The sequence below is a fragment of the Protobothrops mucrosquamatus genome, unplaced genomic scaffold, assembly GCF_001527695.2.
Source record: "Protobothrops mucrosquamatus isolate PMUCROS unplaced genomic scaffold, P.Mucros_1.0 scaffold1725, whole genome shotgun sequence".
NCBI classification, from domain to species: domain Eukaryota; kingdom Metazoa; phylum Chordata; class Lepidosauria; order Squamata; family Viperidae; genus Protobothrops; species Protobothrops mucrosquamatus.
The window spans coordinates 506,159-530,583 of record NW_015387872.1 but is presented as its reverse complement, the minus strand read 5'-3'; the positions used below and the strand labels follow the sequence as shown (position 1 = coordinate 530,583).

Here is a 24,425-nt window from a genome sequence, read left to right as displayed (position 1 = left end):
GCTTTTTACAAAGGCCTCAATCAGCAGTATGCCTCCTTTCAATGCAGTACTGTAGTTGAACATCACTCAGCACTGTGCTAGTATTGACATATTGCAGATCGGAAGAGTGTGGGAAGAGTGATAAGGCAAGAGATATTGCAGGACAAAGGCCTTTCCTTAGCTGGTGGGTTGGTTTATGCCTCTTGCTCCATTTGGCTGAGTGCCTTACCTATTGCATACCCTCCTGAAATCTGCAAAGTTCCAAATACACATTCTGCCTTTAGCCTGTATTCTTTCACAGCAGATAGATGACAGCGCAGAGTCCTCAAACTGAATCAAAATGTCATTTAGCATTCCTAAATGCAAGAGATTTTTTTTGTCCATGGGTAATTCAAGATATAGACATTTCTATATAGAAATGTATGTAAATTTCTATGCAGTGCAAGTGGAAGAGGGATAACAGCATCTTAGCAAGACAACCATTTTTGGATGTAAATGTTTAACAACATTTTTTTTAACATGAATATACAATGCACACAAATTTGACCTCGAGAATGAAGGTTGTTCCTTACAGAAACATAATCTCAGTATTTCCAAGATCACTTGGTGCTTTTCCCCCCAGATTGTCACAAATTAATAGAGCTGCATACCTGTTTTAGAAAGGTCCACAGAAGCCATGACAACTATCAAAGTAGAGATAACTCAGTGGTAATTTCTCTTTCAGGAGACTAAATAGCCTTTGAAAAATGTTTGGCAATTTTTGTTAATTTAGAATGCAGCAACCTATACTACAGTTCAGCGATATGCATTGAGAATCCCAGTGTCATTTCATCTACACTTAGTTGCCAGTCTGCTTCTGAGCACAATTCAATGTGCTGGTCTTAACTTTGCACACACCCTGACTTCTTATTGCTTTTCTTGCCTTTGGTAAATAATTTAAAGTGCAAATTACCTGATCATTTTCTGCCTAATGAAAAAAATGTTTAAATAAAGGCAGAAAATACAACCAGTTGCTCCTTTTGACAAGTTTCACTGCTTTCCAATGGAAATTGAAAATATAAGGAAGACATCAATCTGGTTCATATTGTACTGAACCATAGTTTAACAATTATTTGCTAAATAAACTACAGCTGGCCATGTTTGCACAATATAATAAATTAAATCATTTTAAGGCTAAGCTCTGTATATGAGCTCTACAAAATCATTTTATAGTAACTGTATTATGTGAATTTTTAAAAATCTGCATAACAATGGCTACTTAGCTCCCATGTAGGAGGGTAAATTATGGCATTCTTTGTCTTAGTTTAGTAATCTTTTTCACCATCCCAGACCAGTAGTATTTCATATTAGATACAGTAGGTAGTTAAAGTTGAAGGGCATAATGGAAGCAAATCAAAGGCTTGTAATATGATTTGTGTGATTGTGACTTAATATGACATGTGAATCCAGCATGGTTCTGGGCATTATCTGAATAAATTTGGGAGGCTACATGTTTGATGTTTTTGATGATGCAAGTGACTGAACTCCCCAATGGAAGGTGAAAAAAAAATCTAAGATTGTTGTTAATAGCAGTAAAGTCAATGTGCTCTATAATGCTTTAATATTCTTTTCAATTACAAATGGAGGAAAAAAACCAGTAGCCAATTCGACTAGGTCCCAATTCCAATTTATTATCTTGCCATCACTGGAATGTATTTTATCCTCTCTATGAAAACATAGGTTAAAAGAAACTGTTATAAAACATGTAAAAAGCCTGTAGAAGAGTACATCTTCCCCATTCTCCAACTGTCTGATGCCCCAAATCAGCAGATTCCTGAATCTCACTCACATCTCACAGCAAGGTAGCAGCCATTTTATGTAATAATTTAAAAGACAATAAAAAGACTGTTGTGTAGTGATCACTCCACATACAGACAATATAGACTGGCTTGCTATCTGACCTGAATGTTTTGTGTAGAATCTCTGTAATATGGCCAATCATTCCTAGAGGCCACTTTTTGAGGTCAGGTGGCTCTTCACACAACAAAATTAAACCATGTAATAACCAACTGGGTATGTTCTACAAATACTCCATCTACAGTATGGAGCAATCCCTGCACAGTAACAATGTTATGTGGCCTCCATATGGCCATCACAACCATAGCTGTGTTGAAGACTGGGGAGGTGCTATACAATGGTCCCCTCTTTGGCTTTATAATGAGGGCATCTCTATAGGTTCTATTTATCTTTCCCATTCAGAGAAAGGTTTTACAAATGACTGTCCTGCCCCAGATCTTGAATAATATGGGTTCAAGAGTGAGAGTAACATTCACAAGATTCTTCTGTTCAAATTCTATTTTGGAAGTGAATGTGGAAGTTGTATTGCTGGTTGCTTGAGATAATCTGCAGTCAGAGTTTGCATATAGCCACAAAGCATTTTTTTACTTTAAAAACTAGAATGCATTAACAGTGTCAATGCTACTGCAAAGTGGACTTTGATAATAATAGAAATCTCTTTCCTTTTACAAAACAATCTAATTAGTGTGTGCTTAAAAAAGTCAAATGTTGGATCTATCATCTTCTGTTTGCTTCAGAAAATTCTACAAAGAAACTTGTCTTGGGATTTTTTTTGCTCTCCTCTGATACACAATCTTCAGTTTCTAGGATGTTCTGCACTTTCCCCCAAATTGAAAGACAACTCCTGGGACAATAATTACAAGTGCTTGTAAAAAGGGATGTAGTCTACAAAGAATTGGGCAAAGTCTTCTACCAGGTCAGTCAACCTTTACACTTCACAGTTCATCATGTGGGAGATGTAAGGCATGGTCACAGAGATCTATAAAAAAAAGCGTAGGTTTTTATTATTAGAAGAACTAGAACGTACAGCTAGCCAGCATGACTAGTTTACACTTATCCAATATAATATCAGTAGCTGTTCCCAAGAATATTATCACAGTAAACATACCTCTACACTCAGCAATTTTTGAATCTGAATTACTTCCCTAGCTGGGCTAATGCCAGGGAATTCTGGAAATTCAAGGCTATCCACCTTTAAGTTATCAAGATCTAGAAACACTGTTCTAAATCTAATGTAGCTTGTTTCACTTTGCTAAACCTGTTTACAAACAAAATCATTATGCTTTGTAAAATATGTAGTATTTACCATTTGCCAACAAAGCCAGATGGGGTTTATTCAATCACAGAGTTTTAAAAACCACATCTTGCAATCAATTATTTTTAGAATCCTGCTAATTATTTTGAATAATTATATACGCATATTTAGATTTTACTTTGATTAATCATCTAAGGACACTCCAAAAAGACAACACTTAAGGTGAAATTATTCTATTTGTGCCTTTTCTTAGGACTAATCTTGTTTATGCCTGCCTGCCTTTCTCTCACCTTAGATTCTGTAATTATAAATCAACCCGTTTTAAACCTTATCTCCAAATTCTAATAGTGACTCAAATTATTATTTTTGGACAAGAGGAAGGCTCATCAGAAAGATGTAATATTCTCATTTTAATTAATCTCTGGTTCCGTAAGCCTACAAAACTTATGACTCAGAAATCTTGCCTGCACCCCTGCCAGCCGTATAATTTTTTTCCTGAAAGCCTGGTCTATCTAGCTTAAGAGGCCTACTTACAATTTTTGTATGGAGTTCCATCTACATTTCCTTTTTCACATTGAAAGCTAAATCACTGATGACTCAAAGACTGGCAGAGGATCAGAGTTTACTGTACTTATTATCTTCCTAATCAGTAGGAATAATTATGACTCTAGCCATGCCACGCAATTCCAAGGGTTCTGGCAAACCGATTATATGGACAGATCATCAGGTGACTATGCAATTGATTTCACTCCACGTCAGTTATTAAGGACACTCCTTCAAGCCAATCTAGCTGCACTTAAAAGCATTATATGACTCTTAAGAATGTAATTTTCCATAGACTTTTTCCTTTGCCAGGCTTTAGCATAGAAATAAAGGTTTTTATTTTAATTTCTTAGCAAGTTGCTACAAAGACTTATGAAATTGAAATCACAGCCAACAGGAGTTACTACACCGTGCTTTAATGGTCAGAAAAAAGCTGCTGCTCTTTGGCTGTAGCACCATGGCAAGTTTCCACTTCTCAAACACAAAAGGGCAAAGGTCAGGTGGAAACAAGCACAGGCAGATACGCAATCCAAAAATAAGTCAATGTTACAGAAAAAGTCAGTTTTCTAAATGGCTTCTTGGCAACTGGACGTTTGTCATCTCCTAGCCAGGAAGACGCACAGAAGGGAAGAAGACAAAATAATTTATTCTACAAGTTTAAGTTATATAGCATACAGTTATAAAAGACAGCAAGCAGTTTTCAATATCCTCCCAATCCAGAGAAAGGTCGCTTGAGTTTTTAGGGCACTAGGTAAACCTCCATTTTGTAAAATATGTAACGGAGGACCAAATGGAGAGTGGAAAATCTGGTGTACTCTTATACCATTCTTTTGATATTCCAGGATTCTTCTCCATAGTCATAAAGACTGGAGTTGCTGGAAAGGCTCCCCAACCCTTTTTTAAAAAATATATTTTATTGATTTTTTTAATATAAACATTTTGATATTTGGTAAACAGCGTGTTATCTGGATTTATATTTACAAAGTAATCACTATCGGTTAATTTCTATATTCCAAAATCCACATTATAACTTTGCTTAATTTTCTTTTCTTCCAATAATATTCTCTTTGCAACCTAAATTAATACAATTCTTATTAATTTGATAGGTAACAATTAAATATAAAGGTTTTTCTAAAATTTCTACCAATAATAATCTCATCAATATCGTGCTTCTTTTCTATCTGGTCATCTTGGTTGCCTCGTCACAAATCCAGTCCATCTTTCAATTTTTTCCCCCTAAACTTAATTCGCCGCTTTCTTTCAGAGGAGGGTGGAACAAAGACACCCCCCTCACTTTCGGAGGATTTTTACTTCTGGGGCTTTTTCTTTTTTTTTCTCAGGAAATCAGTCAGGTAGAAGAGAGAAAAACAATATTCTTACCCAGTTCAGTCACGCTGTTTACAATCATGCTTAGTTTAGTGCTTTTTGGCTTCGGCTGCATATACCTTGGGCTAGCTAGATGCATGAATGACGCTAGCCTTTCTTCTGTCGGTTTTTGGAGAGCTTTCCCCAGACGTCCAGATCGACCACCGTCTCCCCAGGATCGACGGGGCCTTCCTTGCCACCTCTCCGGGGTGGCTTTGGGCCCATTTAGGGTCCCCAAACAGAGACAAATCAGCCATAGGGATCGGATCGGATCGATCCCTCGGCTGGTGCGCTAGCTGCGCAGAACCGGAAACCAGGCTCCCCAACCCTTATTTGTACATAACTGATCTTTTTTTTTCTCAGTCCTATTCCAGAGGCAGCGATCCTATGGGGAAAACATTTTCCTTTCTATCTAATATAGTTGCATGTTTGCAGCAATAAAGTTAATTTAATCACAACATGCAAAAACACAGACTCCAGACTCCTCATACAATATTACAGTTTGATTGGTCAGGCTAGAATTTGAAATCAGCCAATTAGAAGTAGAAATGCCAAAGAGAAAAACAGAAAAAGATTTTAAAAGTATATTCATTTCTTGCTTTGTTTTTTTTCTAATCATAATTTTATTAAAGATTATAATTGCAACAGAAAAAGCTAATGCAAGATGGAAAAAGAATAAAAAAGAAGAAAGTGCAGAAAAGAAGAATGGGAAAAAAGAGAAAGAGAAAGAGAAAAAATAAGAATATAGTAAAGAAAAAGAAAATATATAAAGAATTGACTTCCCAACTTCATAACAAGTATAAACAATTTTAGTAACTTATCACCTTCTCTTAAAATACAGCAAATGATCTCTTCTTCCCATGTCCTATCACTTATTTATAAACAAATCCATAAATCTCATCATTTCAGTCCTATTGTCCATTGAGGTTACCAGAGATAACAACATATCTATTTTAACATATCTATTTATTTCAATCAAATAAACCAACTTTATATTCCTTCTAACAATCTTGACATTTAATTCCTTCAAATGTCATAGAACTTAATTTCTTTTCAATTTTACTTTGTCCATTCTCAAAAAAATTCTTCAAAACATTAACATGCTTTTTATAAATCCAATATAGTAAAATTATCCAAGTCGTTCTCTTGGTTTGTTATTTGTGTAATTTTTTTAATTATTAAGACATCAGCTGATTTCTTTTGTATGCCCAGAGTAACATGTTTTACCATGTCATTCTTATAGCCTATCGTTTTAAAAATCCTGTTTCAAGTCAGTCTTGAAACTGTAGGTCCACTAAAGAGAGAAGATGGCAAGGAAATAACAGGCAACAGGGAAAAAGCAGAGCTGCTTAACTCATACTTTGCATCAGTCTTCACACAAAAAGAAACTATAGCCCAACATACCAAAAAACCCCGAATGCAAATGACAAATTAGAAACAAAAATTAATATAAGCAAGAAAATGGTAAGAGAAAACCTATCCGACCTTGACGAATATAAATCACCAAGGCCTGACAGATTACATCTCAGAGTTCTGAAGGAGCTGGCAGATGTTATCTCAGAACCATTGCACCACATCTTTCAAAAATCCTGGAGCACTGGGGAAGTACCTGAGGATTGGAAAAGGGCTGATGTGGTTCCCTTCTTCAAGAAAGGGAAAAAAAATGGACCTAGGAAACTACAGACCAATCAGTTTAACATCAATACCTGGGAAGATCCCAGAAAAGATAATCAAAAAATAGATCTACGAACAATTAGAAGCAAATAAAGTTGTAACTAGTAGCCAGCACGGGTTTGTTAAAAATAGATCATGCCAAACCAATCTTATTTCATTCTTCAACAAAGTGACTAAACTAATAGACCAGCGAAATACTGTGGACGTAGTATACTTAGACTTCAGTAAGGCATTTGATAAAGTAGACCACAACCTACTCCTTGGTAAGCTAGAACAAGGTGGAATAGACAACATCACCACCAGATGGATCTGTAGCTGGCTGGCAAACCATACCCAACGAGTAGTCCTCAACGGCACTACATCCACATGGAGAGAAGTAAGCAGTGGAGTACCACAAGGTTCCGTCTCAGACCCAGTACTCTTCAATATCTTCATCAATGATTTAAATGAAGGAATTGAAGGGGAACTCATCACATTTGCAGATGACACCAAACTGGCAGGAGTAGTCAACACCCCAGAAGACAAACTCAGGATCCAAAAAGATCTTGACATACTTGAACAATGGGCCCTATCCAACAAAATGAGTTTCAATGTGGAGAAAAGCAAAGTTTTACATTTAAGCAGGAAAAAAATCAAAGGTACAAGTACAGACTGGGCAAGACTTGGCTTAAAAACAGTAGCTGTGAGAGGGACCTTGGAGTCCTAGTGGACGATCATTTGACTATGAGCCAGCAGTGTGCAGCAGCAGCCAAAAAAGCTAATACAATCCTGGGTTGTATAAACAGAGGCATAGAATCAAGATCACACGAAGTATTAGTACCGCTTTATAAAACCCTAGTAAGACCACACCTGGAATACTGCAGCCAGTTTTGGTCACTATATCAAAAAAAGGTGTTGAGAGTTTGTAAAAAATTCAGAGAAGAACAACTAAGATGATCAAGGGCCTGGAGGCTTAAACATACGAAGAACGGCTGCAGGACTTGGGTTTGACTAGTCTAAAGAAAAGAAGAAATAGGGGAGACATGATAAGTATTTGGGAGACTGGGAGAGTATTCCAGTATTTGAGGGGCTGCCACAAAGAAGAGGGGGTCACGTTATTCACCAAAGCACCAGAGGGCAGGACAAGAAACAATGGTTGGAAACTGATCAAAGAGAGAAGCAACCTGGAATTAAGGAGAAAGTTCCTAACAGTGAGGACAATTAACCAGTGGAATAGCTTGCCCCCAGAAATCATGGCGCTCTATCACTGGAGATTTTTAAAAAGAGGCTAGACAGTCACTTGTCTGAGATGCTATAGGTTCTCCTGCTTGAGCAGGGGGCTGGACTAGAAGGCCTCCAAGGTTCTATTCTATTCTATTCTATTCTATTCTATTCTATTCTATTCTATTCTACTCTACTCTACTCTACTCTACTCTACTCTAGATCTTGTCCGAATGAGTACACAGGTCTTCAATAATTCCTCTCTAGACAAGGAAAGGACTTGAGATTTCCCACAAGTGGTCCAGGCAGCAGGTCTCCAGAAGGTTTAGAGCTATAGTTGAAGAGAGAATAAACCTCGGTTTGGTACTGGGGGTTGATACCTCTGAAAGGATACTAAGTTAATATACTTCACTTTCTAATTACTGTCAGAAATTATTTAACTGCTTTTCAGATATTAGGAACCTTTTGATTGACAGATTTTACAGGACTGAGTTTTCTTCAATCCTTAGTGAAACAACCTTTAATTACAGGTTTACAAATGTAAAAAAAATGGAATAAGCAGCAGCAGGGTGATTAAAACTTTGATTTTAGAAAGTTACTGATTAAGCGTCTAGATAAATTTGAAATACGATTTAGGAATTAATTAAAAAGAATCCTTTGTGTGGGAAAATGGTGTTTTTTTTAAAAAAAAATATAAGACTTTAAAAATTGGACACTAGAGGGAATTAAATGGACCTTAAATTAAAAGGAATTAAAAGGAATTGTAAATATTACAATTAAAGCGAATACTCAATCTCGATTTACAATTGCAGAATGAAGCAAAATATTTTAACATTGGACATATTGAAAGATATTTTTGAACAACGGACCCAGAAGTTAATGTTAATAGTATCTTTTCTTGCCTTGTCATGTTCATTTGTGTGCTATTGCTTCTCCAAGGAGCTTGGGATGGTATAGATGAATTCTTTTTCCTCAACTCTTTATATTTTATGCAAGAGGTAAGTCTGGCTGAAAAGAAAATCACTAGCTCAAAGCTAGAAGAGTATTCACAGACCCAAAAGGATTTCAACTATTACCCCAGCCCAAAAAAGAGCTGTTCCTCAGTCTGTTGAAAGCTACCTAGAATTCTGACCTGCATTTGAAATGATTACTTTTGGTGTGATGTCTGAAATGAAGTGCAGACGTACAACTACAATATCAGGAACAGGGACTTTTTCTATTAAGGGATGTCTTCTATCGGGAGTGCTACATCTAGGTTAAAAGCCAGATTCTAAATTAAGCATAGGCAACATTTTTCCTTTCCTTCTGCCTTCATTATCTTACCTCTTTATTTATTTATTACACATCTGTTGATTTAGAGAAAACATACACTGTGAACAAGCTTGGATTATTTTTGCATTCACCAACCAACAAAACATTGCATAAGTGCTCACTACTAAAGAAGTACATTGAGATAATTTGGTCACATAGAGAAAATGAATGAGGATTCAATTAGGGAAAAAAAGATGAAAGATTGAATTAGTTGAGAGGAAGGGAAAGACAGGAAACTCATTACTGGATGGAGTTGATGGTATCATGAAAAAGAGAGAAGTTTAGAGAACAAACACACAACACATGAAGCAGTGTATGTATGTGGTGGTAATAACAGAAGAGGTGTTTTCATTTTATATATACTTAAATACCTAAGAACAGTACAAACAGACAATAAATTGTTGTACACTGCAGAGTGTTGTTTTTGGTGAGATGTGCGATTAAATAATTGAGATAAATAAAAAAATATCAAAACTTTTCTGAAAAAAAAGAGAAGTGCCCTCCTAGCAGCTACCAACTAAAATATTTTCCAAGTATTTTAATAATATTTTAAAATTTTAAGTCAGTTGACCAACGATGAACATTCCATTTGATGAAAAGTCCATGTTTCATCCAAGAACTTGAGGCAGCATACAGGGGAGTCCCTCTTTCTATTTCCCCTATAATGACCACCCTATGAGTAGAATGAGCTGAGAAAACGATAGCCAAAGTCAACCAGCTTTCAGGCTTGAGTACGTATGGACTGCATCTTTTTTATTACCGATTAGCATGCTTTTAATCTGCCAATAAGTGAAAGACTACAGACCGGTTTCTGCCTTATATACCCCACAGATGGTCAAATAAAGCCATGACAGAGCATATTTTTTAAAACTCAACAGTGCTTCTGATTCTGTGCTTACCTGTTCGTTTGCTGCACAGCCGGTCCTTGACATTTTCTGCCTCGTGGGAAAAGAATTCTATGAGCTCATCTTCGTACTCTTCAGCTATTTTCTCGCACTGTGAGAACCAAGGAATTCAATGAGCAGCTTTTTCATACCTCTGCTTCTTATTCTCCCAGGTCTATTGGCCAATTAAGCCAATTTTGAAGCCCAGCAAACCTAGACCAACTCAACTCAAGGCAATTGCCACAACTCACTCCTTCTGCCAAACTGCACTAGAGAGAAAACACAGTTCATTGGGAGGAAGGGGAGGTAGTTAATTGGCATAATACAACCTATTCTTTTCAGAAGCTATCAACAGGTTATTCTGACTTTCTTGATGCAATCCCATTAATTATATGTGGAAGTCAAATATGTATGTCTTCACAACTCTCCAAATTTCCCTCGACAACAGAACAACCACAGAACACATGGGCAATAAGATTGTGTATGCTTAGAAAATGATTTGGAAAATGTGCGTCAGCACACAAGAACAGGAGTACAGCTAAATCAGCTGTGTCTTTTTTTTAGGCTTCCACGCAGAAGTTGCATCAAGGACATGGCCACCTTAATGAATTGGCTGATTAAAGCAGCTACATAATTTTCAACTTTGGCTATGTTAAAGCGGTGTTATGCTCTTACATTTTCTGAACCAACTTTCTTGAAGCAGGCAGAGCTTTTAAGAAACAGCAATGCTAAGAAAAAGACTGACAATCATGTAGCTCTTGATTTATGCAAGGAAAAAATTCCAAAAGTTTTAGAGGCAGAAGGGAAAGGAGATGGCCCTGTCATTTTATAAAGCTCCTCCTAAGATATACTTGTATTTTCGTAGGGCTATTCTGCATGTGAACCACAGACTACTATGGAGTTCAGCAATGCCTCAGAAATCAATGTTGCTTCCTCAATCTATCTTTCACAACATGCAACCAGAATTTGGCTATAGCCATAAAGTTATAAATAGCATGTCACCTGTTTGTCATCATAACCCTTCACTACTAAGATCTCATAAGAGGAAAACTGTTAGTCCAGTGGTTCTCAACCTTTTTAATGCCGCGACCCCAACCGGTCGTAAGTCGAGGACTAAACCGGTCATACGTCGAGGACTAAACCGGTCGTAAGTCAAGGACTAAACCAGTCGTAAGTCGAGGGCTACCCAACCGGTCGTAAGTCGAGGACTTTCCCTGCCCGGGAGCGCCGCACATGCGTGGTTCCGCTCCCTGCGCCGGCCGAGGCGTAGCTGGCAAGCGGCAGAGACGGAGCAGGCCGACCACCAGCTGGCCCAGCCCAAGGGAGGTAAGGCACCCGCCGGAAAAGGGGAAAAAAATGGACAAAAAAAATGGCAGACAGCCTTGCTTGGCGACCCCCGTGAAATGGTCGATCGACCCCAAATGGGGTCCCGACCCACAGGTTGAGAACCACTGTGTTAGTCTATGGCAGGGGTGTCAAACTGCCGGCCCACGGGCTGGACGCATCATCTGGAAGCTGCGCCAACCCCATTGCCGGCAATGGCAAAACACTCCCGATATATCTCGCGACGTCACGTGACGTGTCCGAGCTTGACATGTCTGGTCTATGGCATAAGCCAAGGCATAAGCTTTCATAAGTTGCACTCACTTCACCAGATGCATAAATAGCTAGACTGTTGTAAAATATAAACTGGGATGAAATGGGGAATGGTTATACAGCTACAGTTTACATTGAGACAGATTACAAGTAAAGTAATCAAATAAAGAAAGGCAGAAGGTTAAAAATCCATTGTGTCTTTTCGAGTTCTTCTGAAATCTTATGCATGCAAGTTCAACAATTTCTCACTAAGCTGTGAAGCTTGTCTTTCATTAGCAGTTGCTGGTAAAGTTAAGGAGAACATCTACTGGATTGTACTGAATAATTACTACAAGAGAATGTTTGCATTTATGTCTCACTCATATGTTTCTGTAGGTATCTGGTTGTCCACTGTTAGAACAGAATAATGAGCTAAGATGCCTCTCCTGGTCTAATGTGTGGCTGTACAGAAAAGTGATACGTCACAATTAGGAGCATCATTCTAAAAGAAAGGACATCTTTCCTAATCTAGCTTTGCCTTCTGGATCACTTACTGCAAACTTCAAGCTTGATGTCACATCACCATCATATTTGGTTTCAGAAAGATCCATCTTGGTCCCATCAAAGGAGACCACTCTGACATAATTCTTCCTGTGAGTTGAAGGATCCACCTTCTCACCATAGTTATTCATGTTTTCACAGATGTTCTCCAGCAACTCCGTCAGGTGAGCCTCAGATCTGGCATAGGGCACCTAAGAGCAAATTAATACTTCCTTTAAATAGATGACAGAAGCTCTCCCTGTCTATCAGAGACAACTGCAAATCCTTCTTCAGTCTGGCACAGGAGATACAAAGTATGATCTGTAAATATTAGAAAACTCTCACAAATGCTATAGAAGAATAATCATCAGATACTTCATAAGTAAAATAATGTCTTAACTTTACTTATTATTTTTGCAGCTGTAATTGTTTTTAGTAGACAATGGACCACTAAATTTTAATCCACTGTTTTGACTGTAGGTTACTATATGTTTACAGTATGATATAATCTTCTGACTATAATTATTGGATGGTGCTCCAATATTTTCATCAATCTATATAAATAAAAATGTAAATGTTCGTTTGTTCAAAATCTTAAATCTCCGAAAGTTCTTCACTGATTGCTTTGAAATTTTGACACAACGTTGCATTCAAATACGCGTGTGTTGTTATATACCTATATTATATAGATGTCACACCTGTGACAGGTAAAAACATGCTTTTTGTGAAAAACAGTGCCATCTGTTGGACGTAAAAGCAACACACGCTTTTACCAGACTGAGCCACAGCAACACGTGACCGGGTACAGCTAGTATTGAAATAAAAAGAAAAGCTCTTAATTATATCATTCACAATATATTGGGTATGACATTGGCAGGGGAAACCATGGTAAAAAGAAACTCTAAAACTCTTTCATCAGAAATTTAAAATTTTCCCTCACATGAGCTTTTTAACCATTTCACAGTTTGCCCATTTCAGCAATTGTAATGGAAGTTTTCAAAGATTCAACTAATCTATGTCAAGTATGGAATGTATTACCTCTACTATGGACTGGCTTCCATCAGGATTAATGCGGAAGGAGCCTACTTGGATAGTTTTTTTCAGATCTACTCGAGATATTTCCCATTCCAGCTCATCCACCAGAGCCCGGCATGCTAAAAGCAAACATCATTTAGGAATCAGTGAGATGATTATTTATCAAGAACAATACAGTTATCTATAGAACAGTTAAGGGACAATTTTAATAAGGATTTTCCATACGTTCACAATTTATTTCCATTTTTTGTGGTGCTGGACTGAATCACCAGATCTTTTACAAACCTATAATCACAGCTGAAGATCTCAGCAAATGAACAAAGGAGAGTAAATTAGTGTTAGCAAACTCAGATTAAACTAAATTTCAAAGCAGCTTTTCCTTCTCATTAATTGTCAGTCAAATGACCATCTGTCCCATTTTAACCTTTCTTTCTTTTTCTTCTTTCTAGCTAGCCATCACTTAGGCATTAACTCCATGATTTTCCTCTGATGCTAAGAACGCTCTTCGGCATTTGGCAGCTGAACAAATGCATTATTTATAACACAGCATGCTGAAGATGGAATCATTGCTAGGGACTGTGTCTATGCCTAGTAACAAATGTATTTAGTAGTAACCTCAGCAAAGAATTTAGAGTCTATGTCAGAAAAGGAAATATAGACAGCAAGAAAGGAGTTAGATAGCCAAATTCTTCTTTGCCTTCAGTACCAATTGCAATGTTATTTTTATTATTATTACTATATTTTTATCAACATACATATATTCTGGTTAACTCAAGGCACTAACATACCTAATAGTCCTACCTCCTATTTTCTCCAAAACAACAATAACTTTGTGAGGTGGATTGGGCTGAGAGGTAATGCCTGGCCCAAAGTCACCCTGCCAGCTTTCATGGTTAAGTGTGGGGGGGGGAGCTAGTTTCTAGAAACTCCTGGTTTCTAGGCCAGCATCTTAACTACTAGATGAAGTAAGTTCCTTTTCCTACTCTTCTTTTCTTCTACTAATAAGCAAGCAGGATTATAACATATAATGCTTTAAATCAGGAGCTAGGATGCAAGACAAAAGGAATAGCAGGAAAAGGATGGTGTTAATATGATCCCTTCCTGAAGGTATTTTCTAGCATAGGTCTAATAATCTTGCTTCTCAAGTTAAAAGAAATACTTCTGCACATATGTAGAACTAAGCAACCTACAGCTCTCCAAGTATTGCAGAACATCAGTTCCCGGTTACGGCTTCCTAGTTAAGAGGAAAATATGTTTCAAATGGCATAAAACGTCCAGTGTGCAACCAACTACAAGAAATGATATGCAGTTCTGCTGTTAAGTCACATCATTGGCACTATCTAGTGACCTCAAACAGTTATTTGGAAGCCAGTTTTCAGCAGCCTTTTTGTATATGCCATGCAGAATTCGAATGAAAGCCAACTGTTTAGTCTACAAAGAAAAATGGGGAAATAATTCTGCAATTAGATGGGAGAGACTATTGTCTGAGGGAAGCATTAGGCTTTAAAGAAGAATTTATCTAGGAGAAGGAAAGCAAGGACTGAAGATAAATTCTACTAGCCCTGCCAAGTAAATTCATTCTAGCATAAGTGAAGACATAAGGCACAAGGCTTTTTAACCCTTTTCTGTCAGTAGATTGTAACAAGGTTTTGGTTTAATGTAGCATGTTACCTATTCAGTCATAAGATATGGGCCAAAGATTTTTAATAATGCATTTGCTCAGCTATCTCAGCCTCTGGTCCATGAGCAAACAGCTTAAGTGCATATTTGTATAAGCAGAGGAATATATTTTGCTGCAAATAAAGTAAGATGCGTATCAAATGATGTTTTTTAGGACAAGAGAGAACTCCAGGGACTAGATGAGAAACTGCTAAGAGTTAGGCTAAGCTCTGTGCCATCCTTTTCTATCTTCTATTATAATATCTTGAGTCAACCTTCTATTTCCACATAACAATTTATTAATTTATTTATTGAATTTACATGCTGCCGGTTTCAGAGGGACTCTGGGTAACTTACAAAATGATAAAAAGGTAGATATGAACAGTTAAAATTAATGAGAATTAGAGACTAAAAACCAAGGAGACGGATAGCATAGGGATGGGGTCTTACCCTGTCAACCACTTCCAACACATAGCATCCCTATTGGAGCCTCAAGCCAGCTGGCAGAGCCAGGTATTAAGGCCCTTCTAGATAGCCAGAAAGATGGAGGCGGATCTCATCTCCAGTGCAGAATCTTCCAAAGGACAGGGGCCACAGTGGAAAAGTCTTTTCTCCTAGACTCTATTTATTTATTTATTAAATTTATATACCGCCCTATCTCCCTTACGGGACTCAGGGCGGTGAACAGGCGATAATAAAAACCACAATAATAAATAAATAGTTTCTGTGCTAAAATCAAATTAAATAACAGGCCTGTTCTAAAAACACCCCATACAAAACCCCCACTAAAACATAATCAAACTACGCCAGGCCGGCCGCACGGAATAGATGGGCCTTCAGGGCTCGGCGAAAAAGGCGCAGGTCCGCAATTGTACGTAGGTCAGGGGGGTAGGTCATTCCAGAGGGCAGGAGCTGCCACAGAGAAGGCTCTCCCCCTGGGGGTCGCCAGCCGGCATTGTCTGGCTGACGGCACTCTAAGGAGGCCCTCTCTGTGGGAGCGGACTGGTCGAAGGGAGGTGTTTGCCAAAGGGGGCCACAACAAGCCTCCTTCACTGGAGTAAATGGGGCAAGACCTCAGATATCCTGAACCCATGCCATAGGGCTTTAAAGGTAATAACCACATCCTGAATAGAACAATGAGAGAATAACATGTAATATATACACAAACACACACACACAGAAGTGACACCTCTTCACTCAAAAATATAATTCAACCAAGCAGCCCTGGTATTCCTTAATAGTCAGTGTGAAAATATTTTCCAGAAGATGCACATTTTAAAAGCCACAGTAAATTTTTTTCTGTTTTAAAATGTTTAAGTACTCTATCAACTCATTAATTTTAAAAAATAGCTTAGTTTACCTCCACAGCGGAGATCTTGGCTCTTCTGGGCGCAAACACTACTCAATAACAATAACAGGCAGACAGTGCTTGAAATCCAATCATTCATCTTTCTAGGTATGGGCAAGCAACCTGCAAAGTTAGATGTTAAGTTCAAGATGCATGAATGCTCTTTTTTTGGGGGGGGGGAAAGGATCCTTAACCCAAAAGCAAGCTTCTGCAAGGCCTCAGCATCTCATCCTCATCTCACAAAACACAAGTACAATATATGCATGAGTTAAAATATCAGATCAATGCCTGTACTCAGCCAGACTCTAGTACCATTTATTATACAAAGCTGCATTGTGAAAGATAGCAGTTAGTCATTGAGTTCAGGTATAGAATACAAAGTACCTTTTGTGCAACAGGCCAAAAGGCAGCAATTAGAACTGCAGGTTCCCAGTTATTTGCTTATATTTAAATATAGTAGTCAGAACTATAAAATGTTTGCTAGCTTGCTATGCTTTCTATAGAGAATCAAATTAAAAGTAATCTCTCTTTTTGGTATATGCCTAACATATAAAAAAATGAAGGACAAAATGTATTTGGTAAATATAGTAAACATTTTCATATTTTAACAGCTGTTAAACTGTTTCCAAACAGAAGAGAGCCCACTGAAGGTAATATTCATGCTTATCAAATCAATTAAAGCCTAGCAAAGAATGATCCAGAATACATCTCAGTTACTAAACATTACTGGGTCTTCAAATGAAATCTTCAATTACTTTATTCTTTCCTAATTTATTCACTGATTTCTATGATCTTCCCATTTTTCAGCTGCCATGATCCACTTTGTAGACCCCTAACCACCAAATTTGTTGAACCTCATAATAATCTAACTCACCCTAAACCAAGTTTCATCATAGAACTACACCAGTTTAGATGCACATGCTTTTTTACAATGTGGAGGAAAGAAGCACATCACAGAGGTAGCAAGATTTCTTAGGTGCATTTTATTTCTACACATAGACATTGTTTTTTAATTGGGGATGCTGAAAAGTGCAGTCTGAAGTGTAACTGGTGAGTCCTAAACCTCAAAGCTCTTACTTGCACTTTTTGGCTGCTACTGTTTATTTATCTTGATAAAAATGTCTGAGTTAAAGCCAGAGTTGAATCATACATGTAGCTTGACTCACACTCAAGGACAAATTAAATTCTCACCACCAAGCTTGGTAATTCTAGCATGTATTTTATTAGTAAGTTAAGGAAAGACATTGGACAGGGTTTGCAGGCAACTAGATAATTAAGATATTTAGGGACAAATTATGCTATCAAAACATTGATAATTTGCCATTTTTGTTCTTTTTTTACAGCAATTCCCAATTCCCCCCCTCCCAACACTGAAAATATTACTTCTATTCTTGCATTCTTGGATTGCTATCCAGTATCGGTGTTTTTGCCAGAGATTTTCTCCAGACTTTGGATAACAGACAGCCCGTTAATTTCAACCAGCACGTCCACGAGTCAGGATGAAATTTGCAATCTAATATCTCTCTCGAAATTCGAGTTTAGGGTTGAGTGCTCACGTGTTCATAACAGAAGCACCGCTTATATATGTATTCCAACTATTTTGCATATATTATCTCAATGATCTTTAGAAACAACAACTCTTAAAGACAGGCCACTATTATTCGTCCCCAGTGTGCAAATCGGGAGCCAAACTTCAGAGCCCCGCCGCCTTGCCAAAGGCATTCGGTGCCCTGCGTGGCACAGCCGAATTCAGAACCAGAAACGTCTACACTTACTCACTTCGTTACATCAACTTGTAAGCGCTACCCCCCTATTACTTCTCCCTAGATTAGGTGCCCCGTTTCCAAGCTCATCGCTCCCGCTGTTTAGCTCTCACCGGCGTCCCCCACAGCGGACCCTCGCGCTCCCGAGTCCCCTACTCAGTGCCGGTTAGAGGCGCTTTCCCAGTCTTCTTCCCTCCGGGGTGGCTAACATCCGCCTGGTTTTTTTTCCCCACGAACTGATTTCATTTCCTCGGTCGCGCTTGGAAACAACCACTCCTAATCTCTGCTCCACTCTTCTTCTTTCAACACCCACTTGTGAGACCCTGAGAGCAGCCTATTTTAAGCGCAGGCGCTTCTAAGCCGACTCGTTTTTTTCAAAAGGACCCTTCAAGCCCCCCCCCCGGCCCACGTGGCAAGCAAAGCAGCAAAGTGGCAGTGATAGGCGGGGCTAGGTTGGTAAAAGGCTGTACCTTGAAGGACGACAGGGGGTGTGCTCAGATGTCCCCAAAGTATCTCCTTAACTCAGTGTTTCTCAACCTTGACAATTTTAAGGCATGTGGACTTCAACTCCCAGAATTCCACAGCCAGCAATGCTGGCTGTGGAATTCTGGGAGTTGAAGTCCACATGCCTTAAAATTGTCAAGGTTGAGAAACACTGCCTTAACTGCTAACTTCTCTCACCCGTAAAAATAGAAAAGATGACATAGGCACTACATATCCACCAGTCTATAGTTGCATGAGTGAGAATACAACCTGTTTGCCAGCAGGTAGAGAAAGCTGGTGTGACTATCTTAACCCTACCAGCACTCATGGCCATTTGCTTGACTGAAATAGCAAATCCAATCATGACCAATAAATACGGTGGTGTCCCCAATTCGGGTCTGAGCCTGGTGCTGAGGCCGATGAAGAACACCAGACACGAGGTGCAGGTTTTGTTGTCTTTTATTGAAGCGCTCCAAGAACCTCAAGCCACAGAATTAAGAAAGCTTTGTACATTTTCTCTAAAGCAGAAGGCGGGATAAGGTGGGATAGATAAGAAGTATCATCTAATAAACATTTCAGTAATAATCTAACAATTATTCTATTAGTCTCTAGCCGTCCCTAGCCGTCCCTATTCCTAAGCCTTGGCTAATGAAAGCTTCAGGAGTTATGTAATACACATCCTATTTGTTCCAGGCCCTCCCTATTCCTAACTTTTAGCTGAGTCTGCAAAATGCGTAGCTCTTCATTACTTTTATCAGTCCTCTAACCACCCAGAATTATTACAAGCTTTACACGTGCATATTCCCTGTGAATAAGCATTCTTTGTTCTTACCAGACTAATTCCCCAATTACAGACTTCGTGGACTCTTTTGAAGTGTATGCCTAATCTTGCTTTGTTTTGGCATCCAGCCCATCACCATAACGTGCAAAATTTAGAATACAAACACCCCCAAACCTGAAACAATAATTTGAAAAGGATCTCAAAGAGATTTCTGAAAACCATAGTTATTACTAGAAATTTGGCAAGTTTTATTGCAATTTCCACGTAAAGTCTTTAAAAAGATTGCAATTTCTTGATCAGAGAGAAAAATCAACATTTCTGATAATTGGGTTTATGAGTGCTCCTAGACACAATGATTGGGACATTAGGCAGTATAACAATATGTAGGTGACTCAACTTCTGCATCTGAGCGAACTGTTGTATGTGACTAATATATTTGCGTACAGTCTCCATTGTACCAATTTGAGCCAAGTTTAAAAAAACTTGCCTTGATTTGTATGTTTTAAAATTATTTTAGAAACTTGGTTCTAACAGAAAGTTCATTCAACTGCTTATTCGAGTGGATGGAGAGGGATGGATATTTTACATATAAAGCACAAAGATTTATTTTCCTCATTATAGCAGTTTTCTGCAGGTAAGGCAATATACTCTTCATTTTCTTTTTACAGGAATGAGTGCATAGGCTAATAATAGTATTAAAGTCTACAGTAACTGTGCTGAAACCCTAAAATATTTCATATTTCTACAGTCTGCTGCTTCTTCTAGTTCAAAGAAAAATGGAGAAGTACTGTAAAGTATTAACTTACCAAAATTACACTGCTACTCTCCTAATTTCAAAGTACAGTAATTGTTAAACAATCTAATATTTACCCCAAATAAATAATTTATAAATCTATGCTTGATCTTCCAAGTCTTCAATACAGCATTGGCCACGCAAAACTCTCAACTCCAAGATTTTCATTTACTACCAATAATCTTACATTTATTTTTTTTACTTACTTTTCCAATAACCAAATCATGGATTTTCTTCAGACAACCAGCACAATATATTTTCATCTGAAAAGGAAACCCCAGTTTGATATTTCAGACTGTGAGAGGAGAGGAAAACAATTTTGGCAAGATGGCATCAGTTTCAGAAGGAACAAAAGAACTGAGACAAACAAGAACACGGACTGCATCTGACTTACGTTATTTATCTTGAGTTATCTAATGTTAAATTAGCTCTCATATCAGGTAATTATACAATTACATATATAATATATATCTATTTGCCTTTGGCTTATAAGTATTAAGCCTTCTAATCCACAGTTTCATCTCATTAAGCATTTGTACTTCATGGAGAAACTCAAAGAATAAGAAGGTTAAAATTTATTCCCCAACTATTCATAGATGTTATTGTTCATATAGTACATTCAATAACCACACCACGCTAGAGTAAACAATGAAGTTCTTTTAAAAATTAATTCAAGCAATTATTTTGGAAAGGGGAGCAATGGAAAAGGAGCAAAAACGTGGGGCAGTAGCCAAACAACTACATAACAAAGCATTTCAAAACATATTTAAATGTTTAAGCAGCTGTCATTTATTCATAATAACAAGGAAAAAGTAAGACATTCCTTCTGATGTTTTATTAGAATTAAAATGGTTGTAACTTTGGCAACAGTTTCAGGGTAAAGACCACTCTCTTCCTTTTAAAATGCTTAGATCTATTTGAGATAAAGGCTGATTTTAACACTTCTTCAAATAAACGAGAGCCAGATAATATATAGCTTCCTGCAAGCTTTGCAGAATTTTGGCCTAGGCTAGCCCCTTATGTTTTCTAATTATGCATATGGAAAGAGATATTAAATTAAAATACACATGAAATATGCCCCATAGGACTCTTACAATGTCAAAAGATTCTGATTGGCATTCGTAATCTGTATAGGTCTTCCAGTTCAAAAATAAACAGACATTATCTTTCACTTGGCTGTGTGCATGAAGATGCAAAATAGGAGCAGTGACTATAGTCCAGGGGTCTTCAAACCTGGCCCTTTTAAACTTGTGGACTTCAACTCCCAGAATTCCTCAGCCAGGCTCGCTGGCTGAGGAATTCTGGAAGTTGAAGTCCACAAGTCATAAAAAGGCCAGGTTTGAAGACCCCTGGACTATAGTCAGGAAGCTCAATCTAAACAGCCTCTGATATGGGGTCTCCTGCTTGGGTAGGGGGCTGGAGTAAAAGACCTCTGAGGTCCCTTTCAACCCTATTATAGCAATAGCACTTAGACTTACATACTGCTTTACAGTGCTTTACAGCCCTCTCTAAGCAGTTTAGTGTCAGCATATTGCCCCCAACAATCTGGGCCCTCATTTTACCGACCTTGGAAGGATGGAAGGCTGAGTCAATTTTCAGCCAGTCAGAATCGAACTCCTGGCAGTGGACAAAATTAGCCTGAATTATTCTATGTTCTATGTTCTACTGGAATGTAAAAGATTTCAAGATCTCAACACAATAATGTATGCTTAAAAACCATTGACTTTCATAACAATTAAAAGCTAGGATTTTGTACTTTTACCATGTTGTTTTCAGAAACCTCTCTAAAGTTTGCTGTAAATTATAGTGTCACTTTTGGGGGAAATAGCTGTAGCAATAGCACTAGCACCTAAGACTTATATACCGCCCCATAGAGCTTTATAGCAGCGGTCCCCAATCTTTGTGGCTTGGCTGCCCAGCTGGGGGAGATGAGAGGGGAACTGGGCCGTGCAAACAGTGGGTTAGTGCACACACATAGCTCAACTTGCGCAAGCTGTAGGCCAGCACGCACACGCATGCGTGCACAGCTCAACTTGCGCAAGTTGAAGTGTGCACACGTGTACATGTGCGCTGAACCACCACTCATGCAAGTCAAGCTGCGCATACGCGTGCGTGCTGCTTGCCAATCATGCAGCCTGGTTCCAAATAGGCCATGGGTAGTAGTGAGCTGTTACCTGGGGGTTGAGGTTTACAAAATCAGCCTATGGCCCCCAACAGTCTGGCTCCTCATTTTACTGACCTCAGAAGGATGGAAGGCTGAGTCAACCTTGAGCCCGTCAGGATCAAACTCCAGACTGTGGGCAGAGTTAGCCTGCAATACTGCATTCTAATCACTACACCACCAGGGCTCTTGGACATGACAAGGCTCTGTTAATGGCCAGTCCTAAGGTTATTCGGGAAAGCATGGCATCAGTTCTTGTTGCCCAGCTGCCCTTCCTTGGGAAGTTATGAACCATATTCATTCCAATTTGTAGACTAAAAAGATTAAGTAAAGAGTTTTAAGAAGTGCAGACCTAAACTAAAAAGAGCTAAATGCAAAAACTCATGCCCAACTCACAAGAGCTTATTATCTGGGAGGATAATGGACAGGAACCAAATACTATCAAATAAACAGATGGCAGGTCACTTGTATTGATTTCCAGCAAAAAATGAGTGCAATTTATAATATTTGAAGATTCCTAAAAGGCAAGACGAGCTTTTCAGTAAAAACACTGAAGACTGTATCTCTCTCACCCAATCATAATACCCCATGTTAAAAATACATTTCAGTGGTTAAACGTTATGTTGTTCCCAGAGTCTCTACTCCAGCCTAGTATCCATGTCTTCACCTCAGCAGCAGCTGTTTTGCCTCAGAAGGAGGCACAAAGTAGTATTGCAGGCAGTGGAGGAAAGAGGTATCCAAAACTTTCCTGAACCNACCTGCCTGCCTTAGGTTTCGTTTCCTGACTTAAGTTTCATTTCTCCTGAAAAGCTTACCTTGAATTAGTACCTCCTTGACTTAAGTTTCCTGTTCTTTGTGTATGGCAATGAAGAGCCATCCCCCTATTGTCCTTTTGTACACCCCCCCCTTGATTATGCTAATGTACCAATAAAAGAGAGGCACGGAGAGGCTTCAGCGTCTTTTGCCTGCCATCTCACCTGAAGAAGCATGTTGTCCGTGTGTTTCCTAAACTAAAGCAAGGCCCGTTGGTTTAGGCCAACGTACATCACCAGTCCATTCCTCTGGAGAGGAATAAGTTCATCCTGCAGGCGCAGGACCCCGGGATTTTGCAATCCCACATGCTACTAGACACAATGATTGGGACATTAGGCAGTATAACAATATGTAGGTGACTCAACTTCTGCATCTGAGCGAACTGTTGTATGTGACTAATATATTTGCGTACAGTCTCCATTGTACCAATTTGAGCCAAGGTTTAAAAAAACTTGCCTTGATTTGTATGTTTTAAAATTATTTTAGAAACTTGGTTCTAACAGAAAGTTCATTCAACTGCTTATTCGAGTGGATGGAGAGGGATGGATATTTTACATATAAACCACAAAGATTTATTTTCCTCATTATAGCAGTTTTCTGCAGGTAAGGCAATATACTCTTCATTTTCTTTTTACAGGAATGAGTGCATAGGCTAATAATAGTATTAAAGTCTACAGTAACTGTGCTGAAACCCTAAAATATTCCATATTTCTACAGTCTGCTGCTTCTTCTAGTTCAAAGAAAAATGGAGAAGTACTGTAAAGTATTAACTTACCAAAATTACACTGCTACTCTCCTAATTTCAAAGTACAGTAATTGTTAAACAATCTAATATTTACCCCCAAATAAATAATTTATAAATCTATGCTTGATCTTCCAAGTCTTCAATACAGCATTGGCCACGCAAAACTCTCAACTCCAAGATTTTCATTTACTACCAATAATCTTACATTTATTTTTTTTACTTACTTTTCCAATAACCAAATCATGGATTTTCTTCAGACAACCAGCACAATATATTTTCATCTGAAAAGGAAACGCCAGTTTGATATTTCAGACTGTGAGAGGAGAGGAAAACAATTTTGGCAAGATGGCATCAGTTTCAGAAGGAACAAAAGAACTGAGACAAACAAGAACACGGACTGCATCTGACTTACGTTATTTATCTTGAGTTATCTAATGTTAAATTAGCTCTCATATCAGGTAATTATACAATTACATATATAATATATATCTATTTGCCTTTGGCTTATAAGTATTAAGCCTTCTAATCCACAGTTTCATCTCATTAAGCATTTGCACTTCATGGAGAAACTCAAAGAATAAGAAGATTAAAATGTATTCCCCAACTATTCATAGATGTTATTGTTCATATAGTACATTCAATAACCACACCACGCTAGAGTAAACAATGAAGTTCTTTTAAA

The 24,425-nt window shown here is 38.2% G+C and overlaps 1 protein-coding gene across 2 annotated transcripts; it reads right to left on the bottom strand.

Moving 5' to 3' along the window:
- Window positions 1–1,546: 1,546 nt before the first annotated feature.
- On the bottom strand, window positions 1,547–18,185 carry CNPY2 (canopy FGF signaling regulator 2). Of its 2 annotated transcripts, none has more exons than XM_015822917.1 (6): window positions 18,081–18,185; window positions 16,217–16,327; window positions 13,201–13,316; window positions 12,177–12,374; window positions 10,063–10,159; window positions 1,547–2,794 (listed from the first exon to the last, which is right to left on the bottom strand). In XM_015822917.1, the coding sequence occupies exons 2-6, from the start codon at window positions 16,302–16,304 to the stop codon at window positions 2,751–2,753; spliced, it is 543 nt and encodes a 180-aa protein (XP_015678403.1). In that variant the 5' UTR covers window positions 16,305–16,327; window positions 18,081–18,185; the 3' UTR covers window positions 1,547–2,750. The 2 variants fall into 2 exon arrangements, with proteins under 2 accessions (XP_015678403.1, XP_015678404.1); XM_015822918.1 differs by lacking the exon at window positions 18,081–18,185 and adding an exon at window positions 17,984–18,070.
- Between the last annotated feature and the right edge of the window lie 6,240 nt (window positions 18,186–24,425).